The sequence below is a fragment of the Hemitrygon akajei genome, chromosome 6, assembly GCF_048418815.1.
Source record: "Hemitrygon akajei chromosome 6, sHemAka1.3, whole genome shotgun sequence".
Lineage (NCBI taxonomy): Eukaryota > Metazoa > Chordata > Chondrichthyes > Myliobatiformes > Dasyatidae > Hemitrygon > Hemitrygon akajei.
The window spans coordinates 147,554,011-147,575,103 of NC_133129.1; the positions used below are offsets into that span (position 1 = coordinate 147,554,011).

At 37.9% G+C, this 21,093-nt stretch overlaps 1 protein-coding gene across 1 annotated transcript in view; it reads right to left on the minus strand.

Moving 5' to 3' along the window:
- The window catches only part of LOC140729577 (protein inscuteable homolog), a 405,000-nt gene that overhangs the window by 162,831 nt on the left and 221,076 nt on the right, over nucleotides 1–21,093 (minus strand). The window contains exons 6-7 of the mRNA XM_073049495.1: nucleotides 17,689–17,812; nucleotides 4,959–5,072 (exon numbers count right to left, since the gene is read on the minus strand). Coding sequence (XP_072905596.1) covers nucleotides 4,959–5,072; nucleotides 17,689–17,812 — 238 coding nt within the window. The remainder of the gene's footprint in view (nucleotides 1–4,958; nucleotides 5,073–17,688; nucleotides 17,813–21,093) is intronic.

The following is a 21,093-nucleotide window of genomic DNA, read 5'->3' on the forward strand; positions in this document are numbered from 1 at the left end:
TTGTTTTGCAGTTGCCATTGCTCATTAATCGATAATTAATTGACTTGAAGATATATTGAATGAGCTTCTTGAAATTAAATCCTGCCTTACATTAAAATTATCATCTTAAAAATTCTTGACCACTCCCCCCCACCACTCCCAGCTATTTCCCCTTGGATGCTGAATATTTCCACCTTTTCCTGACTGTACAAGAATTGTTCTCCAGTTCTTCCAAAACAGGAGAAATTCAATCCTGAGCACAGTAACTGAAGTGCACCCTCCAACCTAAAAAGTAAACCAAAAAACATAACAGACCCTTTGTTCTCAGGCAGCACAAATCAAACCAGCAGAACCAGAAAGCTCTCCACTCAAGAGTCTTAGAGAAGCACAGAAAAATGCACTTCGGCTCACCTAGTAAACGTTAAACTATTTACTGTGTAAGACTTACCACTGCCTACCGAAGTGCAAAACCCCATGCCTGTCTGCATTAAATTCCATTTGCCATTTTTCCATCCATTTTTTCAGCTGATGCATTTCCCTCTGCAAGACATGATAGCCTTGCTCATTGTCCACTAAAACCTCAGTCTGGTGTCACCCGCAAATTTACTGATCCAGTTAACCACATTATCATCCAGATCATTGATATAGACGACAGACAACAAAGGACCCAGCACCAAAACCTGCGACACACTACTAGTCACAGGCCTCCAGTCAGAGAGGCAATCCTCCATGACCACTCTCTGGCTTCTCCCAGAAAGCCAATGTCCAATCCAATTCACTACCTCAACCCGAATGCCGAGCGACTGAACCTTCTTGACCAGCCTCCTACGTGGAACCTTATCAACTGCCTTACTAAAGTCCACGTGGATAACATCCGCTACCTTGCCTTCATCCTCTTTCCTGGTAACTTCCTCAAAAAACTATAAGATTTGTTAGACATTACCTACTGAAACGAATCATGGTATAAGGATCAGTTATTCCCTTACAATCCGCATCCTACCAGGTACATCTCTCCATCTCTACATTTTTCTTGCCTCAGCTTAATAAGCCTTTCACTCAATTTTTTCCTCTTTATTATCTTCTTCCCTCTTTCTGCTAATTCACTTCCCCACCTCTCTCTCCACTCCCTTCTTGTCTCAACTCTCCTCTCACCTTTCACTTCATATTACTGTTTAACTCTGTGGACAGTGTAATTTTGAAGTAGATTTTTCACCTGCATCCAGCAGCTCTGCAAATATGCTAACCTCTGTATCAAAATGTCCTTTTGAAACAGCATTGAATTACTTTGCCAATTTAATAAGGCTAATTTAATAATCTGGTGATTTAGCTTGTTTGATATTTTTCCATAATGCCACAAGGAATCTTATTTCTTTCTGCTCAACTTTAAGAGGGAGTAACAGGATCAAGCAGAGTACCATAAGAACAGAATTGTTAAAAATGCATTGCAGCTCTGCCAATAGCTTCATTACCAGTGACTAATGGGTGGTTTTTGCTCTGTAATTTTTCACGAATGTTAGAACGATGACAGTGGTTTTTAAAGTCTAGCTGATTGTACAATCATAGAATCACAAAGCTGTGTAGTACAGAGAAGGGCTATTTTGCCTATTTTCCATATGCCAACATTTTTATTCATCTGCATAAACTCCATTTTCCCTACATTAGGGCCTCATCTACTCTTTTTAATTTAACTATCTATATAAATGTCTCCTTAATAGTGATTTTATCTAATTCCACCTCCCTGGCCCCAAGTTCCAGATATCAATCCATACAACCACAGAACATTACAGCACAGAAACAGGCCTTTTGGCCCTTCTTGGCTGTGCCAAACCATTTTTCTGCCTAGTCCCAGTGACCTGCTCTGGATCATATCCCTCCATACACCTCTCATCCATGTACCTGTCCAAGTTTTTCTTAAATATTAAAAGTGAGTCCACATTTACCACTTCATCTGGCAGCTCATTCCACACTCCCACCACTCCCTGTGTGAAGAAGCCCCCCCCCCCCAATGTTCTCTTTAAATTTTTCCCCCTTCACCCTTAACCCATGTCCTCTGGGTTTTTTTCTCCCTTAGCCTCAGTGGAAGAAGCCTGCTTGCATTCATTATCTATACCCATCATAATTCTATATATCTCTATCAAATCTCCCCTCATTCTTCTACACTCCAGGGAATAAAGTCCTAGCCTATTCAACCTTTCTCTGTAACTCAGTTTCTCGAGTCCTGGCAACATGCTTGAAAACCTTCTCTGCACTCTTTTAACCTTATTTATATCCTTCCTGTAATTTGGTGACCAAAACTGCACACAATACTCCAAATTCGGCCTCACCAATGCCTTATACAACCTCACCATAACATTCCAACTCTTATACTCAATACTTTAATTTATAAAGGCCAGTGTAACAAAAGCTCTCTTTACTACCCTATCTACCTGTGACACCACTCTTAGGGAATTTTGTATCTGTATTCCAGATCCCTCTGTTTTACTGCACTCCTCAGTGCCCTACCATTTACCTTGTATGTTCTACCTTGATTTTTCCTTCCAAAGTGCAATACCTCACAGTTGTCTGCATTAAACTCCATCTGCCATTTTTCAGCCCATTTTCCCAGCTGGTCCAAATCCCTCTGCAAGCTTTGGAAACCTTCCCCACTGCCCACTACACCTCCAATCTTTGTATCATCAGCACATTTGCTGATCCAATTTACCACATTATCACCCAGGTCATTGATATAGATGACAAATAACAATGGACCCAGCACTGATCCCTGTGGCACACCACTAGTCACAGGCCTCCACTCAGAGAAGCAATCCTCCACTACCACTCTCTGACTTCTCCTATTGAGCCAATGTCTAATCCAATTTAATACCTCACCATGTATACCTAGTGACTGAATCTTCCTAACTAACCTCCCATGCGGGACCTTGTCAAAGGCCTTACTGAAGTCTGTGTAGACAACATCCACTGCCTTCCCTTCATCCACTTTCCTTGTAACCTCCTTGAAAAACTAATAGATTCGTTAAATATGACCTACCATGCACAAAGCCGTGTTCACTCTCCCTAATAAGTCCCTGTCTATCTAAATACTTGTAGATCCTATCTCATAGTACTCCTTTAAATAATTTACCTACTACCAATGTCAAACTTACCAGCCTATAATTTCCTGGATTAATTTTAGAGCCTTTTTTAAACAACGGAACAACATGATCTATCCTCCAATCCTCTGGCACCTCACCCATAGATACCAACATTTAAAATATATCTGCCAGGGCCCCTGAAATTTCAACACTAGTCTCCTTCAAGGTCCAAGGGAATACCCTGTCGGGTCCTGGGAATTTATCTACTCTGATTTGCCTCAGGATAGCAAGGACCTCCTCCTCTTCAATTTGTATAGGTTCCATGACCTCACTACTTGTTTGCCTTGTTTCTATTGACTCCATGCTAATTTCCTTAGTAAACACAGATGCAAAAAACCCATTTAAGATCTTCCCCATTTCTTTTGGTTCCATACATAGCTGACTACTCTGATCTTCAAGAGGACCAATTTTATCTCTTACTATCCTTTTGCTCTTAATATACCTGTAGAAGCTCTTTGGATTATCCTTCACCTTGACTGGAAAAGCTACCTCATGTCTTCTTTTAGGCCTCCTGATTTCTTTCTTAAGTTTCTTTTTGCACTTTTTATATTCCTCAAGTACCTTATTTGCTCCCTGTTTCCTATACATGTCATACATTTCTCTCTTCTTCTTTATCAGAGTTCCAATATCGCTAGAGAACCAAGGTTTCCTTATTCTTGTTCACTTAAGAATAATCCTCTTTGTAAAAAAAACGTAACCCCCAGATCACCTTTAAAACTCCTTCTCACCTTGAAACTATGCTTTTCCTTCCCCTATCCAAGGAAAAGATTTTGACCATCTATACTACCTAATCCTCTCAGAATTATATGAACCTATCAGATAACCTCCCAATTTCTTTCCCTCAGGAGAAAACAAATCAAGCCATGACTAAAGTCTTTTAAACCAGGCAACATTCTGGTGAATTTCCTCGGCATCTCCTCCACCACAATCACATGCTTCCTATTGTGTGACAACCACAACTGTATACAGGTTGACTTAACCAGTATTTTATAAACTTGCAACATCTGTTCACCTGTGTTGCCTTTTTCAGGTACAATGAATTTGGCCTCCTTGGTCTCCTTGTTGTACCTGCCATTTACCATATAGGTACTGCTGATATTTGACTTCCAATAACGTGTCGGCTCACATTTGTTGAAAGTAAATTCCATCTGCCAGTGTTCCACCAAACTTTTTAAATGACCTAAACGTGGCTTCAGTCTGAGACAAGCTTCCTTGCTATCCACAACTCCACTAATTTTTGCATCATATTCAAACTTATTTATCATATCTTCTATGTACACGACCAAGTTGTTAAAATAATATCCACTCTGAATGTGGACTTCTGGACATTTACTTGATTAGACATTGCAAATGTAGTCAGTCAACTTATATGAAGAGACTTTCCTCAGTGTTGATTCAACCGGTACATGCAGTCTCAACAGAAGATTAGAGCAAATCTCGGTTTTTGATGAAATGTCGGTAACTGATTAGAAGGTTTGGAAACAAAAGTTCCAACAATACTATCCATGCCTACTGTACATCTGATGAAAAGGAAATTTAGTAAGAAACCAGAGGCCTGTTGTTGTCGGAGGTAAAGTATTTTGAACAAATTAACACATTTAATAATTGAGAGGCAAAATGAGAAGCTCAGAATAAATAGAGAGTGGCAATAAAGGGAAGTAACAGTTATTAGGGTAGAAATAAAGTTAGTAACAATACAATGAAGCACCTCTTTAATTTGCAAACTAGATTTTGTAAATTTTCTACCATGTAAGTCAATTAGAAAAACACATCATAATAAATAACATTTCTGCCATAGGCTTGTTCTGTATTCTTTAAAAACCCTGATAGAAACGAATTTCTCTTTACCTTGGCTATGATTTGGCATATGTGCGCACCTTCCTGTGTAAGTTCAATGAGGCTACTGATTGGTGCTTCGATGCTGTAGAGGTTGGTTGCTGTATCTAACTGATTCACCAGGCTCTGCAAAATAAGACAATGTGATAATAACTATGAGCCATTTTCTCCTTTAAATGTAATGGTGTGACATCAATGTGTGACTTCCAGCTTCACACAGATACTAACTATGCTGTGTGCTTGAACTGTTTAATTGCAGTGTTAACATTCAGAAAAGACCAAGTTCCACACTCATCACTTCTGCTTGCTGCAACAAAACTATTCCCTGGGAACTGAGGTTTCTCAGTGATGTTTATTTCAGCATCTGCAATTAAAAGTGACCTTTGGACAGAATGACATGTGAAAGAAGTCATCTAGGTTGCATTTTGTAATAACTAACATTCTTCAGCACATATAGTATCTGCACGTTAGATCTGCTTCAAATGATGTCAGTACATCAGTTTACACGTAATGTTTCTTTTATTCTGGCACTCGTGACAGGGTTACACCGTCCTTTGGACTCACCCCACAATGGCACTAACGTTCCTATCCAGCCATTGTCCAGTAACCAACTCTTTGAAAGTCCAGATTCTGAACATGATTTTGCCTCCCAGTCCTCTGTCACCCCAAGGCCCCTGATGATAATCCTGATCTCTAGCCTCTTCCATTATCATGATTATTGAACCCCCTAAAATCTTCTTAATTCCTTAACTGATCGTTTGTCCAATGGACAGCCCACATGTCACAATCAAGAACTCAGCTTCCAAACCCCACCACACCTATTATTGCTATATGAAACACCTCACACCCTTCCATTCAGTCCATTACCCAACAGTTAAATCAAATTGATTGACAACACTCTACTTTATGGTCCTTTGACAAATTGATCTGGAGGTCTCCACCTGATCATGAAGAAAAAATCTAGATGTCATTCTGATTACCCAATCGTAGATCAAGTTTGTCTCCACAATGGTTAACATACCTCCAAATTCCAGGCCAATTAAGGCTTACAACAGATAGCCCATCGTACTCCAATTCACAGCAAACTGTTACTCATGCCAAGGAGCATATTGTCATTTACTAAATAATCTTGGCAAGCCTGTTCATTAAGTAATCATTGGTGTATCATTGCAACGACTTTGTTGTCCACCTATACCAGCACCTATACTCAGTCTCTGGACATAGAGATCCTTCGTACTCAAATTAATCTTAACGTGTGTTATTACACTTCCAATTTATTTTTCCTCTTAGTCTAAGCTTTACTATCATGATTGGCTCTTCACAAGTACCAAATAATGAATAATAATAATAAAGGACCCTAAATAGTGAGTATGACTGCTCACACTTTATAACTATAGTCAGCCAAGGTCCAAGAAATCAGGGCATGTTTTTTGACTTATTTTGCTGCTTTGTGAAGTTGAAGCTAATCTCAGTTTTGCCAGCTTGAGCCAATACAGCCTTCGGTTCTTCTCATTTCTTGAGGTTTAAGCAGGCATTTATTATTGAATAAAAGAAGATCATCAAACTTTACCCCCAGGAAGAGCTAGGTAAGAATTTTTGGAAGTGACTGTTTTTCTATCAGCTTTAAACAGGTGTCAAACAGAGAGGGCAATGATGTTGTACAATGCCATCATAAAAGTTGATTGAATAAACTTGTGCTTCTTGACTGCACTTTGGTTAGCTTAAGCCATTCATGCACAAGGGCAAAATACTGGGAGCATGTAAATCTTATTGTTCATTAGTAATTAGATAAGGCTAAAAGGATTAAATATATAGTTACTCTTTATTGTAACTGTAGGGCAAAAAATACATTTCCTGTTAAAAATAAAGCATCATCATCTGTTGCCCTCTAGGCAAAATTCCCCACCAATTGCCAGTACAAAATGGGCAAACGTTACACTGGTTAATAGAAGCAAGAGGGGAGAATGGCTTAAGTAAGCATTTATTAGCAAACAAATGGAGTTGGTGTGTTTTTTAACCTATAGGATGAGCCTGACAGCGGTTCTAGATGATTGCAAACCAACTGAAGCTGATGCACTCCAATCCAATCTGAAAATTTATAAAAATACGATGATTAAACATGAGTCATTTATAGTGGCCTTGTGAGTTCTCAACAGGAATAGAGTAAAGACTCAGCTGGTGTTTCAGAGATTTTCTGATAATCTGATTTTTCTGAAGCGTTTTCCTGATAATCTGGTTAGAAAAATCAGTGTGGGAGTACAGAAGCATGAAAAAGCTTATAGAACTGTTTTAACATACAATACAATGTGTTTACCACATAATAATAACAAACAGAATAGTTAATTATTTTTGAAAGTTTCTCAGCCTTCATCTGTGAGCCTAAATCCATTTCACTTTATATTTTTAATGTGGTTGATATGAGATGACATGGTCAGATGACATGAGATTAGAAATCACACAAAAACAATTCTGGTTGTGGTGCAAATAGGCTCTTTGATTATCCTGTGAAATAACTGCCTTTTTCCAATACTAAGCTGCAGAATATGCATGAACATTGAAAATTATTTTTAAAAAATCCAATACTAAGCTGCACAATATGCTGGCTGGTTTCAAAAAATCAAAGCGGTACAATTTCACTTTGTAACACTGAAGTTAAAGCAACGATGCATTTGTATTATATCTGATAAATTGATTACTCACCTATCAGAAAAAAAACAGATCTAATCTCCTGAATTTGTTTTTTTTTGGTTGACTAGAAACTTTTGGTCTCAGCTCAAGAATCAAGTTTGCACTATATATAAAAAACCTGACAATATTCAAATCCAATTTAAATAGAGTCTGTGGGAAAAGTGTTGTTGCCAAATAAGTGGGGAAAAACAGATGGCAAACAATTATTTATACCAATCTTTTGTATAAATATGAAACATTTGTTAATTGTGAAATACAGTTGTAAATATTTTTCTTAGTTAACCTTGAAAATGTTGAATGCATAGCTGTAATCACCCATGTATGCTTTACACTTATGTAGGAGTGTTCTTTGAAGCAAGCAACTAGACCAAGAAAACTTCTTCCTAGCTTTCCTATGAACAATTTTGTTGTAGATTTTCTTAAATCATTTTCAATGTTTATGTATATTTGTATTCAATAAAAGATTGCATTAAAGAAAAGTATTTCTAATACATTCAGGTAGCTAACCCCATCAGAAAATGAAGTCCACAACAATGCTTGACAGGCAAGTTAGCAACATTATTGGTTTGCCATCACCTTACTTGCTGTCATTAAATAAAGTATTTCATATAATCTGACAGATAGAATTCAGATTTTTCCTTTACATACTGCGTAAACTGAGCTACAAAGAGAATTATTAGATTCTTATTTTTACTTGTGGGAGGAAGGTAAACTGCTGTATTTAATCATCATGATTTATGCAATCATAAATTTTCCTAATCCAATACATTTTTGTTCCAAATTTGGATAAATGATAATGGGGCTGTGATTCTGCCCATATTCACAGAAGGCAGAAGAGGTTTGCTTTTACAAGCACACACTTGAGAATTGCTCCACATAGCTCATGGTACAAGTCATTAGAAACCCTTGCTTTAAGAGACCTGCTAACAAGCACTAAAAAGCTCAATTTGGGTATGTAACAATTGTTCACTTGGGCTTTGTTAAGTTGTTCTTCAATGCTTTTAATCATGAAACTTTTTTTTAAAGTGATGCACCACTGCAGTGAAGTTCATTCAGCATCCTCTCTTCCTCACAGGAAGGGTATTCCTGATATTGATGCCCAACTGCTTTCTCAGATCTACTGCAGGCACCTGTGAACTCTGTGATTTTAAAAGATGCCCTGTATAGAAAGCAGCCCATATTATGATGACCATCCCTGGCTAATATTTGCCTACTGTCAGAACAGAGGACTGTGTCTTTGGAACAACCACATTCAAAAATCTTCCCTCAATTGAATTCCTGTCACTTGGAGTTTGGCTAATCAGCTTACTGATGTTTATGTACAAGTTCACTTTCTTGCAACTTCAGTCAGTGTGCCAATATTTAATTCATTATGTGTCTCAAGCATGTTAATTCTATTACTTGCAACTGGGCGGTGATTAGACAAATGTCATAGCATGTGCAAGGAGGAGGCAAGCAAAGGATAACGGAAGGGAAACTAGAGTGAGATTATGGCTTGAACATACCATATTCACCTTTATTGGAACGATAAAGCAAATTAAGTTATTCATGATATAGTCATGTTACTCTTACATCGAATTGAAGCTGTTAAGATCACATTTGGTTGGTGTACGTTGGAAATATATTGTCCTTTCCCTATCAACTGCTTCCAATTATTTTTCCAATATTGATGGAAAGTGTAGAAGTGTTGCCTCTGGTATTAAAGCTTACAAAAACAATCAGCTATTTATAATGTAGCAATAGTTACTCTGTATTCAGAAAACTACCATTCTACGACCCCATAAGTACAACTTAATTAATATAGTAAGTAACTGATCAATAAAGTAACTGCACTGGCAGAGAACAGCTATCAACATACCGAATGAAATACTTGTTACTTAATTAGTGCTAAAAGAAATGTAATAACCATTTGAACAGACAGGTTGAGTATCTATGCAGAATTATTGGTTAGCATCTGCATTCATGCAGCATTTCCTGTACAAAATTAATAAATTTCCACAAAGGTTATAAAGTTCTGATTTAGAGTCAAAGGCAGGAATGTTTGGACTCTACTTTGATACTTGGATCATTAGAGGTATTTTCTGCAGAATGTTTGTGCTCAGCCAGCTCCATCGTGGGCATTAGCCTCCCGAGCATCCAGGAAACCTTCAAAAGGGGATGCCTCAAAAAGGTGCTATCCATAATTAATGACCCCCGCCCCCCCATCACCCAGGACATGCCCTCTTTTCATTCCTACCATCAAGTAGGTGGTACAGGAGCCTGAAGAGAGACACTCAATATTTCAGGAACAGCTTCTTCCCCTCCATCATCAAATTTCTAAATGGACAATGAACCCATGAACATTACCTCAGTATTTTCCCTCTCTTTTGCACTACTCATTAATCTTTTATTATATAGTTATATATAATGTAATTTAGAGTTTTTATTACATATTGAAAAGTACTACTGCCACAAAATAACATATTTCATGACATATGCTACTAATATTTAATCTGATTCTGATTAAATGGAGGTGGATAAATATTTGGTAGATCCAAGAGTAAAGAAGCTTGGAGAACACACACAGAAGAGAAGTTGAGGCAAGCATAGATCAGCTATGATCATATTAAATGGCAAGGCAAGGTTAAAAGTCCTGTTGGCCTTTACCTGCTCATAGTTTCTTGTGTATACAGGCATTGATTGAGCAGAAACTTCATTCAGAGCAGGTCAGGCTGGCTGATAAGAAGTCAGTGAACTAGTGGTACTATGACCTGCAATATTTAGGCACAGCTCTCCCTGCTAAAATGGCAGAATTAGTCCTATAAATTTTCTATATTATAGAGACACATTTCCAGTTCAAAATCTGTTCTTAAGCCATTATAATTCAAAACCCTATGGTCAAACTATAAAGAAAATAAAATAGCAGCACACACCTATAAATCTGGGAAGAGGCATTTGTCTAGACTGTAAAAAGGATTAAAATTAATTTACTCAACTATATGAAACTCAAGAACATCTTGCTAAAAATAAAGGAAGAATGATTATTAAGTGATTCCAATCTGAACAAAAACTAGACATTAATGTAAATTAATTCCTTATAGAAATATCCAATATTCACTGAAGCTTATAATTCACATTCTATCTGTAGGGAATTCACAGGCCATGCTGGAATTTAAGCAGCTTACACAATATTTATGTTTTCTTAAGGAAATAAATGAATTATTTCTGCTGAACAGATTAAGCTGTAGGTGTCAAAGATTCAATAATTTCAACTGCGAAAAAGAAACAAGGTAATGGATGGAAGAGAATTCCTTTCTGAAGCAGATAATTGTAGAAAAGGTTTGTTGCTTTTAAATGTGTCGTAATATATCCTTTCCTCTTATTCGTCATAATTAAACTCTTTTTAACAAGTATTATATTTTTCCTCTTTCTTTAGGATCATCAACCAAATAAGGAAAGATTACAGATTTGTTTTATTTGTCACATGTATAACAAAACATACAGTGAAATGCATTGTTGCACTAAGTCAGTGAGCATTTTCCTGGCAGCCCACAAGTGCAGTCCACTTCTGGCACTAACATAGCACGCCCACACGTCTTAGAAATGTGGGAGGAAATCAGAGCATCTGGAGGAATCCCACATGGTCACAGGGAGAATATACAACCTTCTTACAGACAGGGATGGAAATTGAACCTTATTCTTACAGCTCTGCTATAATAGTGTTACACTAACCACTACACTACTGTATCATAAAATTATACCTAATTACTTAGCTACATGCATTCACATTAATTATCATTCATCAATTGTCTTTATTTGTTTCACAAAACATAATAATTAGAAATAGAAGTTTAATGTCTTGGATCTTATGTAACAAAATTTTCACCACAAGACCCAAGTCTCAAGTTTAGTTCAGACAACAGATCATGCCAACATGGTCTAGTCCAGTGGAAAGCCTGTCTAACATAGCTGATGCAAATGGAACCCTCAGGCCTCACCTGTACTGCTTCTAATCAGATGACAAGCAGCAACTGCAATTAATTTTGCAGTGATGGAAGATCATGGCTACAGACCAAACAGATGATAAGGAAAAGTGGTGCATTTTCAAACTAAAGGTCCTTTCATGACTGATATAAATTTTTGGAAGGTCTCCTGATCAATATAAAGTAGTGGATAACAATAATTTTTCTTTCACAATGTCTCTCAAGGCAACCGGTGCAACTCCCTGTGCAAGTGACATTAGCTCCAGTTATTAGCTATCCTGATTTAGAAATCCATCATTCTTGCTTCATCACTATCTAAGTACTGGAACTCCAGAACCAACAGCAACCAGCAATACTGCAGCAGTTCCCAAGTGGTAGCTCACCAACACCTTCTCATGCATAAAAAGTCCTGCCCTTGTCAGAGATGCCCATATCCATAAAATGAACATTCCTTGTGAAACCTAGGTTCTCCCTGGCCCTGCAAGGAAGTTAGAAAGAAGCACCAGGGAGACATATAAGTGTGTAGCTCCTGTCAAATGCCTTTCTGCTGAGCTTCACTGAATTTTGAAATTAATTTGATTGTAGTTATACAGTAATTAGGCAAAATATCGGATTCTTTGTTGATTTTGCAAATGGGTAGTTAGAATCATAGAACCTGATATGGACAGGAGGACAAATATTTCTTTAATCAACACTTCTGAAGAAGAATGGACCTGGATGTTCCCTCACTCTTTTCCCATAACTACTGCATATATTTTTAATATTTATCCAATTGCTTTTACCTTAGAACAACACATTTTTGAGATTTTCCGTCATGCACCTCTCTCTTGATACTATCAGAAGAATGCTTTTCCATCTGTCTAGCAAACACCTCATCAACAAAATGACAATACTTCCTTGACCCTATCCATTGCCTTCCCCTCTTCATAGAAAAAAAAGAATGATTCAAAACCAGCTATGCAGAACAGTGGAATTTATAAATGGACTGACAAAACACTAATTACTATGAATGATACAAGTGTTAAAGCTATACTGGCAAAGAGGCATATGTCCATTCATTTGACAAGGTTGATCTAGGAGATAACGTACAGCAATTTTGATAGAAAGTTAAGTCATCCCATTCCCCACTATAAGAACTGTACCATGCAGCGACTTCAGCCTGTCACTCTGGACTTAATGACCTGAGAGGATAAAACTACAATGAAGACATTGTCATTCCATGACAAAGGAAGCAGAATGAAAAAACAGAGCATCATCCTGACACCTTGGCTGAGAGTAGGAGGGAATGTAGACACTAACTTGCCTTGGCACATTTCCTGAGCAACACATTTGGAAACTGTTTCTAGTGTCAGCAGTAGTCATACTCCAATGTAAGCAACAATCATTGTTAGGTGACATAGTGCTGGAATGAGCTCTTATGTCCTTCGTAGTTGAATTGTCTGTCTGTTGACATCTCAGGTCCCCACATCAAAAATTTATCTGAAAGGGGATTCAAACTGTGAAAGTGACAGGAGAAGGAAGACAGAATAATTTCCAAATAAACCAACAAATATTCCACCCAGACAGTAAGTACCTTATGGATAAGTAGAGAAGATGACTGATTTTTTACAGCAAGGTGCTCATGTATATCCTATTGCTATGTGGATTTACTGTTGACTATTAGTTTGCCATCAATTTTATTCAACATTTAACAGGCACGTAGGCAGCATATGGACAAACAGGGAATTAAGGGATTAGCCCATGCAGAGGCAGATGTACAGTCTAAAATGGCATCATAGTCAGTACAAATATCATGAAGGGCCTGTTCTTCTGCAGTTCCTGTTCCTGTGGTTCTACGTTCTTTAAGTAAAGAAATAAAGATGTAGATTAGTTCATCTCTAACAATGGATTTTATTCTCCACATTCTTGGTTTAAAAATAGGAATGTTAAAACAAGTTCTGATCTCTGCCTAAGCTTTACCATGACAATGCAAGGCACTAAAAAATACCATGGTATTGCTTACAGATTACAGCAACCTCTTGAATTGAATCACTTTGAAACTAAGTTATTATCTACATTCTAATGAAGTGCCAAACTGTCTATTTTAACATAAACATTATGTTTAGCATTGTAATGTATAATTCACAGTAGGAAAAACTTGTCACTATTTAGCTTGATTTCTCTCTAATAAAAAAGGTTATAACTTCCGTACTAAATTATTCAGAAACAGAACAGAAAATGGAGGCACTCAGAAGACCGGGAACTATCTACGAAGAAGTTTCCAGTTAATGAGTTTTCGTCAGAGTTACTTGAGCATTATCATCTTAAAACATCAACCCAGCTTCTTTCGCCAGTGATGCTGCCTACCTTTCACATTATTTTTAATGTCAGATTTCCACAGAGTGCACTGGACGATTTTTGATTTTTTCACGGTTCTTTATAAACAGTAGAATATGTTATGTGAGAAAGTCACAGGAAATCAGCAGATTTTGAGGTACTCAAACCGCCCCATCTGGCACTAACAATTATTCTATGGTCAAAATCACATAGATCACATTTCTTCCATATGCAGTGGATTCTGGTTAATTGTGGCCAACTGTTACAGAATAGAAACTAATTGAGAAAATAGCCGAGATTTCCTTTGTTTATTTGGGACACTATGTCACTTAATTGGACTCCCTGCTACCACCCAGGTCTCATCACCTATGAAGTGCCAGTTTTGTTATACTGTTTACTTTTTAATTTGTGTTGTAAATGCACCTTCTGCTAAATAGCTATCTTCTAGAATATATTTTATTCTTTGTTAATTTATTATACTTTATGTGTTGGATGTGTGTGTGTGTGTGTGTGTGTGTGTGTGTGTGTGTGTGTGTGTGTGTGTGTGTGTGTGTGTGTGTGTGTGTGTGTGTGTGTGTGTGTGTGTGTGTGTGTGTGTTATATGTACTGTGTTTTGCCATTGATCCAGAGGAAAATTATTCTGTTGAATGACAAGAGACTTGAACTTAAGCTTGCATACAGCTTGGTGGGGTGGGAAGAAGAACCCCATGGATTAAAGGCCTCTACATATGTTTAATGAAGAATTGTTCTGGTAAAACACACCTCGGGGTTCATTTGAAGTGAATGCCTCAGCCAATGCATTGTAGGCTCTTCCACACTGAGCTTCTTTAATACACCTTCTATTTACTTCAGGAAAAAGCCATTTATATTGTAAAAGCACTCCAGAATATTGTGTATGGTCATTTGTAACCTGTTAGTTGAAATGAACTCACTTTGCAAAGATCTACTTTCTTTTTCAAGGGTAATTTTTCTTGAGATCACTGTTCTTAAATATATGCTTTTGTACTTGCCATTTGAATATAGCATATAGAAGTCTAGATTGGGTCTGGATAAATTGCTGGTGAACAATGAGGAGTGAATCATCAACCACTGGTCTGAGTCCATTTCATTAGTGAATCAATTAATAATTTGACATGAGATGGCAAAGTAGATAGTTGACTATGATGGATTACTATTAGGGGCAACCCTACTTTCATTAAATAAGTGAGACTGTGACATAAAATGAGTAATGATGGTGGAAATAGCAGGTACAGAGATTGAACCTGTAACACACCTGGAAAGGTATATTTAATCGGCAAACTTTAACAACACAATGCCACATTTGCTGATTTTAAAGACACAATCAGATGCTTATTTTGCACCAACTCTTGAAGGATGCTCATTCAGTGTTTGGTTATTGCCCTGGAGACCAAATCTCTTCCCCCCCCCCCCCCCCTCCCCACCTTTGCACCCATTTTGATTGCTCTATAATGAAGTCAGAAGACATTTATCTCCTTGTGTTGTGGATCTGTTAAAATTGATTCCTGTGCCCTGTGTCATTTCAGTGTGTTTGCTTTACACATTTCTGAACAAATAAATGTTAACCATGCTTCAGAGAGGAGACCGGCATAATAATAATTTATAAGCCCAACACCAAGGTGGTAATTTTCAAATATTTTTCATTGATATCAATGGTTTCCTACTGGAAAACTAACCAACGGGAGAATAGATCTTCAAGTCTGAATATAAGAACATGCAGGAAATAGTAGCAAAGGCCTGCTCCACCATTCCATATGACCATAAGATATACAAGCAGAATTAGGCTATTTGGCCCCTTAAATCTGCTCTGCCATCTCAACGTGGCTTATCCATTCCCCTCCCAGCCCCAGTCTCCTGCCTTCTCCCTGTATCCCTTCATGCCCTGACTAATCCAGAATCTAGCAACCTCTGCCATAAATATACCCAATAACCTGGCCTCCACAGACACCTGTGACAATGAATTCCACAGATTTGCTTCTCTCCGGCTAAGGAAATTCTTTTTCATCTCCATTCTAAAAGGGTGACCCTCTATTCTGAATTTGTGTCCTCTGGTCTTTGACTCTCCCACCATCGGAAACATCCTCTCCACACCCACTCTATCGAGGTGCTTTGGTTAAATGCTGGCTGATATTCAACCAAAGTATTCCCTTGATTCCTTCAACATCCAGTGGCCTATCACTTAGCTTTAAAGGACAGAGCCAACACCACCTCCCAATATAGAGAATTCTTTACATTCTTTGCATTTTATAATGAAGAAATTTCTCCTTATTTTGCTACTAATTGGCATGCTTGTATTTTGGGACTGTGATATTAGTTCTAGAATCCATAGGCAATAGATTTATTTTAGAATATACCCTGTTGAGCCTGCTAAGAATTGTGTTTGTGGTTTCTCTCTTTTCTAAACTTCAGCACTTTAGAGACCTGGCTATTCAGTCGCTCTTCATTTGACAGTCTTAATGTGATACCTGGAACACAGCTCGTGATTTTTTCCCTGCATAGCAACTATATCATTTCTCAGTGCTCCAGGCATGATCCCACCAGTACCCAACATCTTGCAACAATGACCAACTTTCCATCTGCTTGATCTATTTGCATTTCAGCTTTCAATGATTAGTGTAGAATTCATTGGAAGTCCCTGTGTTTTCCCTTTGAACATTAAAGTTTCCCAACTTCTCACTATTTAATAAATGCATACACCTGCCCTACAAAAATATATGGCTTGTGACAATTTACTACCAATAATTTCTGCTGTAGCTTTTGCTTCTCTCCATCCAAAATAATTCTTATTTGATATAATGGTCTGTCAAGTCAAATCCTTCCCAATTATTGCACACATCAGCAACGTTACCCCTTCTCCTTTCTGCCTGCTCTTCAATCGGTTTCATACATCAGAAAGTCAAGATAGAAGGTTGTTTGACCGGAAATGCAATTCCCGAGTGGTTTATATTATTCATAAATGCTGAATACTTTTTAGTAATTTCAGCAATGAATGTAGTTGTGTATTTGCTGAGTGGAGTAAGATGCATATATGTGCAGCACTGCACTGTGTTTGTGATGCACCATCAATAACTCTCTGAGATGTGAGGCGAGATATCGGCTTTTATTGACTGGAAGAAAGAACAAGCAGCAATTGACCACCATGCTACATCCTGGAGACTGAGGGCCGGGCTCAGGCCTCAATCGCCTTTATACCGGGGTCTGTGGGAGGAGCCACAGGAGCAGTCAGCAGGGGGGCCGTGTCCAGACAGGTATATGTAGTTCACCACAGTTTGCATGATTTGTCACTTTGTAAAGTTATATGCTGAGAATTCACTTCAAATTCTCTCACCTTTAAAAACGTATTGGCACATTAAAGATTATTACAACTGAATAATTTCGTGTGCTAAATTCCTGAAGCTTCAGGGAAACAACATACTAATAACAGAAATAGAGGACAATATCAATAGTATAATAGTATTTATGCCATAATTAAATTCCGCAAGGAATGAATCTGGAGAGCATAATCATGCTAAACTAGATACATATATGTGAGTTTCATGAAATATTGAAAATTGAAATCAATAGTATTGGATAACCTTATTGACAACAGTGTTTATTCTCATTTGATGCAGACTAAATCAGGATTCAATTATAGAAGAGGTAAATGCTTAATGAAGAAAAGTTAATCCTCCAAAATTGTGCTTCAGTTGAATTTATCAATCTTGCCTGTGAGTGAAAAGCAGATATAGAAAAGTTATAATTTATCATGTGCTACTGACCTTTATTTCATGGGTTAGAGTTAGTTCCACCATCTGACTGAAAGATTGACTAAATGATGTCAGGGTTTTAACAATCTCAGCTTTCATAGATGCTAATGTTGTTTCATCTTCATCATAGGCTAAACTATAAGGAAAGAGTTTGCAAGTGTTAAATCAGAGCAGTAATACAAGAAAAATTAAATACCACATTACAATTTAATTTCCGATCTGACAGCAGGACAGGAAAACTACCTCTATTTTCTCAGCTTAAACAATAACAAATCAATTAAGTTACTCAATTTTCTTTCGCTTCACTGCAATAAATTCACTGTGTAGCTCTAAGTACATCTTTAAATAGTTACACTCATTTGCCTCTTTCAAAGTTCTCTCCATTTTGTTACTTTAGGGCAGCCCAAGAAATTGCAAATGCTGGAATTGGGAGCAACATAATTTCTGCTGTGTGAACTGAATGGGTCAAGCAGCATCAGTGGGAGGAAAAGAAGTGTTGAGATTTCAGGTCAAAACCCCGCATCAGACCTGATGCAGAATTGTGACCCAGAACGTTGACAGCTCCATTTCCCCCCACAGATGCATATTGACCTGCTAAGATCCTCTAGCAAATTGTTGTCACTATAAGGCAGTTTCCAATTATTTCTTTCAAATAATGTAAACAACTTAATCAGAACTGTTGCAGGTGATTCTACTTCATCTTAGTGCTTCGGTTAATATTCATGTCTGGACAAAAAGGCTTGATTGCTATACTAATAATATTTGCTTTTATATATTGAGCCAGGTCATGCTGCTCTTCAACTAATGACTGCAGAGGAGCTTAGTGCAGTGCACAGGTCAATTCATCCCATGAACTACAAGAGTAGAAGTAAGGAATGAGCCAAAGGCTCAGAAATCTATTGTAGAACATAGAGCAGTACAGCACAATACAAGCCCTTTGGTCCACAATATTATGTCTACCAAATAAACCTATGCCATGGTAATCTATACCCTTCCCATTTACACAGCTTTGATTTTTCTTACATCCATCTGCCTATCTGAGTCTGCTAAAAGTCCCTGTTGCATCAGCCTCTACCATCACCCCTGGCAGTATGTTTCAGGCATTATCCACTCTGTGTTTAAAAAAAATAACCTCTGATATCTCCTCTAAATATTCCTCTGCTCAGCTTAAATGGACATCCTCTGGTCCTGGCCAGTGCCACCATGGGAAAAGGTGCAAGAGGTCCTCTCTCTCTATTCCTCTTATAATCTTATACGTCTCTATCAAGTCACCTCGCATTCTCTTTACTCCAAAGGCCAACACACCAGACAACACCTTAACTATTCTACCAACTGGCATGGCAACTTTGAAGGATCAATGGGCTTGGACACCAAGACCTCTCTATTCCACTACACTGTTAAGAATCCTACCATTAATTTTCTACTCCACATTCAAGTTCAATCTTCCAAAGTGTATCAGTTCACATTTTTCCAAACGAAACTCCATCTGCTACTTCTCTGCACAGCTTTCTATCCTGTCCATATCTTGTTGTAACCTATCCCAACTTTCTACACTACCCAAAACACTCCCAACCCTCATGTTGTCTGTAAACTTACTAACCACACTTTCACTTTCTCATCCAAGTCATTTCTAAAAATCACAAACAGAGGCGTCCCTGAACACATGCCCACAGAGTACAAGTAGTCATGAACCTTGGGAGAATATGCTTTATCTACCACCAACCACTGCCTTCTGTGGGCAAGTCAATTCTGAATCCAACAGCCAACTTTCTCTGGATCATATGTCTCATGATTTTGTGGATGTGCTTACCATGAGGAATCTTTACTAAAAGCTTTACTAAAATCCATATACACCACACTCTTCACTCTACCCTCATCAATTTGTTTTGTCACTTCCTTGAAGAAGTCAATCAAGATCATGAGGCACAACCTTCCCCTCACAAAGCTATGCTGACTAATTCTAATCAGAATATGTTGCTCCAAGCACTTGTGAATCCTGTGACTAAGAATCCTCTCCAAAAGTTTGCCTACCACTGATACAGAACTCACTGGTTCTATAATTACCTTTCTAAAACAAAGAAATAATATTTGCCATCATCCAATCTCCTGGTACTACTCCTGTAGCCAGCGAAGATCATCATCAATGTCCCAGCAATTTCTTCCTTCACTTCCAATGGTAACCTGAGGCATATCTAGCCCCGAGAAATGATCTATCATGATATTTATCAAAAATCTCCAACATTACCTCCTTCTCAACCTTGGCATGCACCAGCAGATTGGCCTGTTCTATGCTGACTTCAATTTATCAAAGTCCTTCTCTTTGGTGTACACTAAAGAAAAGTACTCAGTAAGGATCTTCCCTACCTCCAGGTACATATATTCCCCTTTATCCCTGAGGAGTCTTACTCTCAACGCTAGTTATCTTTCGGTTCAAAACATGCATGTAGAATATCTTTGGGTTTTTTTCAATCCTGCTCACTAAGGCCTTCTACATCTCCTAAGTTCCTCTTATGCTCCTTCCTGTATAACTTATAACTCTTAAGAGCCCTGTCTGAGTATTGGTTCCTGAACCTTAAGAATGTTTCCATCTTCTTCTTGACTAAATATTCTACCTCTCTTGTAAACCACGATTCCTTCATGCTACCATCCTTTCTCTGACTATCTCAATGGGGCAAAACCATCCAGACCCCCATGCGAGTGCTCACAAAGCAACCTCCTTATTTCTACTGTGCATTTCTCCAAGAACATCTGCTCACAATTTATGCTCCCAAATTGCCGCCTAATACCTTACTAATTACCCATCCACTAATTAGATTCACATATTGTCTGCTCCTATCCTTGTCCAGGGCTACGCTAAAGATTAGGGAGTTGTCATCACTGTACCCAAAATGCCTTCCCACCAAGAGATCTGTCTTCTGATGTGATTCATTGCCTAGTACCAGATCCATTATAGCCTCACCTCTAGTCAGTCTGCCCACATACTGTGTCAAGAATCCTACCTGAAAACACCAAACAAATCCTGTCCCATCTAAGGCTTTTGACACTAAAAGAGGTCCCAATCAATATTAGGGAAACTGAAGTCACTAATGATCACAACCAGCTGTTTTGCACCTTTCCAAATTCTGCCTCCTGATCAGCTCTTCAGCTATTATGAGGAGGGGGCCTTAAGAATATTCCCAAGTGAGTGTTTTTGTGATTTCTCACTTTCTATTTCTGTTTGTTTCTGACTAATTGAAACTATCAACCTCAGGTTTGAATAAAACTATGACTGAAGCTGTTCAGCTCTTCCTAGTAGAGAATTTCAAGGATTTAACATCCTTAGAACGATTTTATACGTTTTAATGAGATCACTTTCCAATACTCCAAGAGTAGTCTCAATCTTATATGACTCAAGTAAGAAAACTTTATCTTGTACTC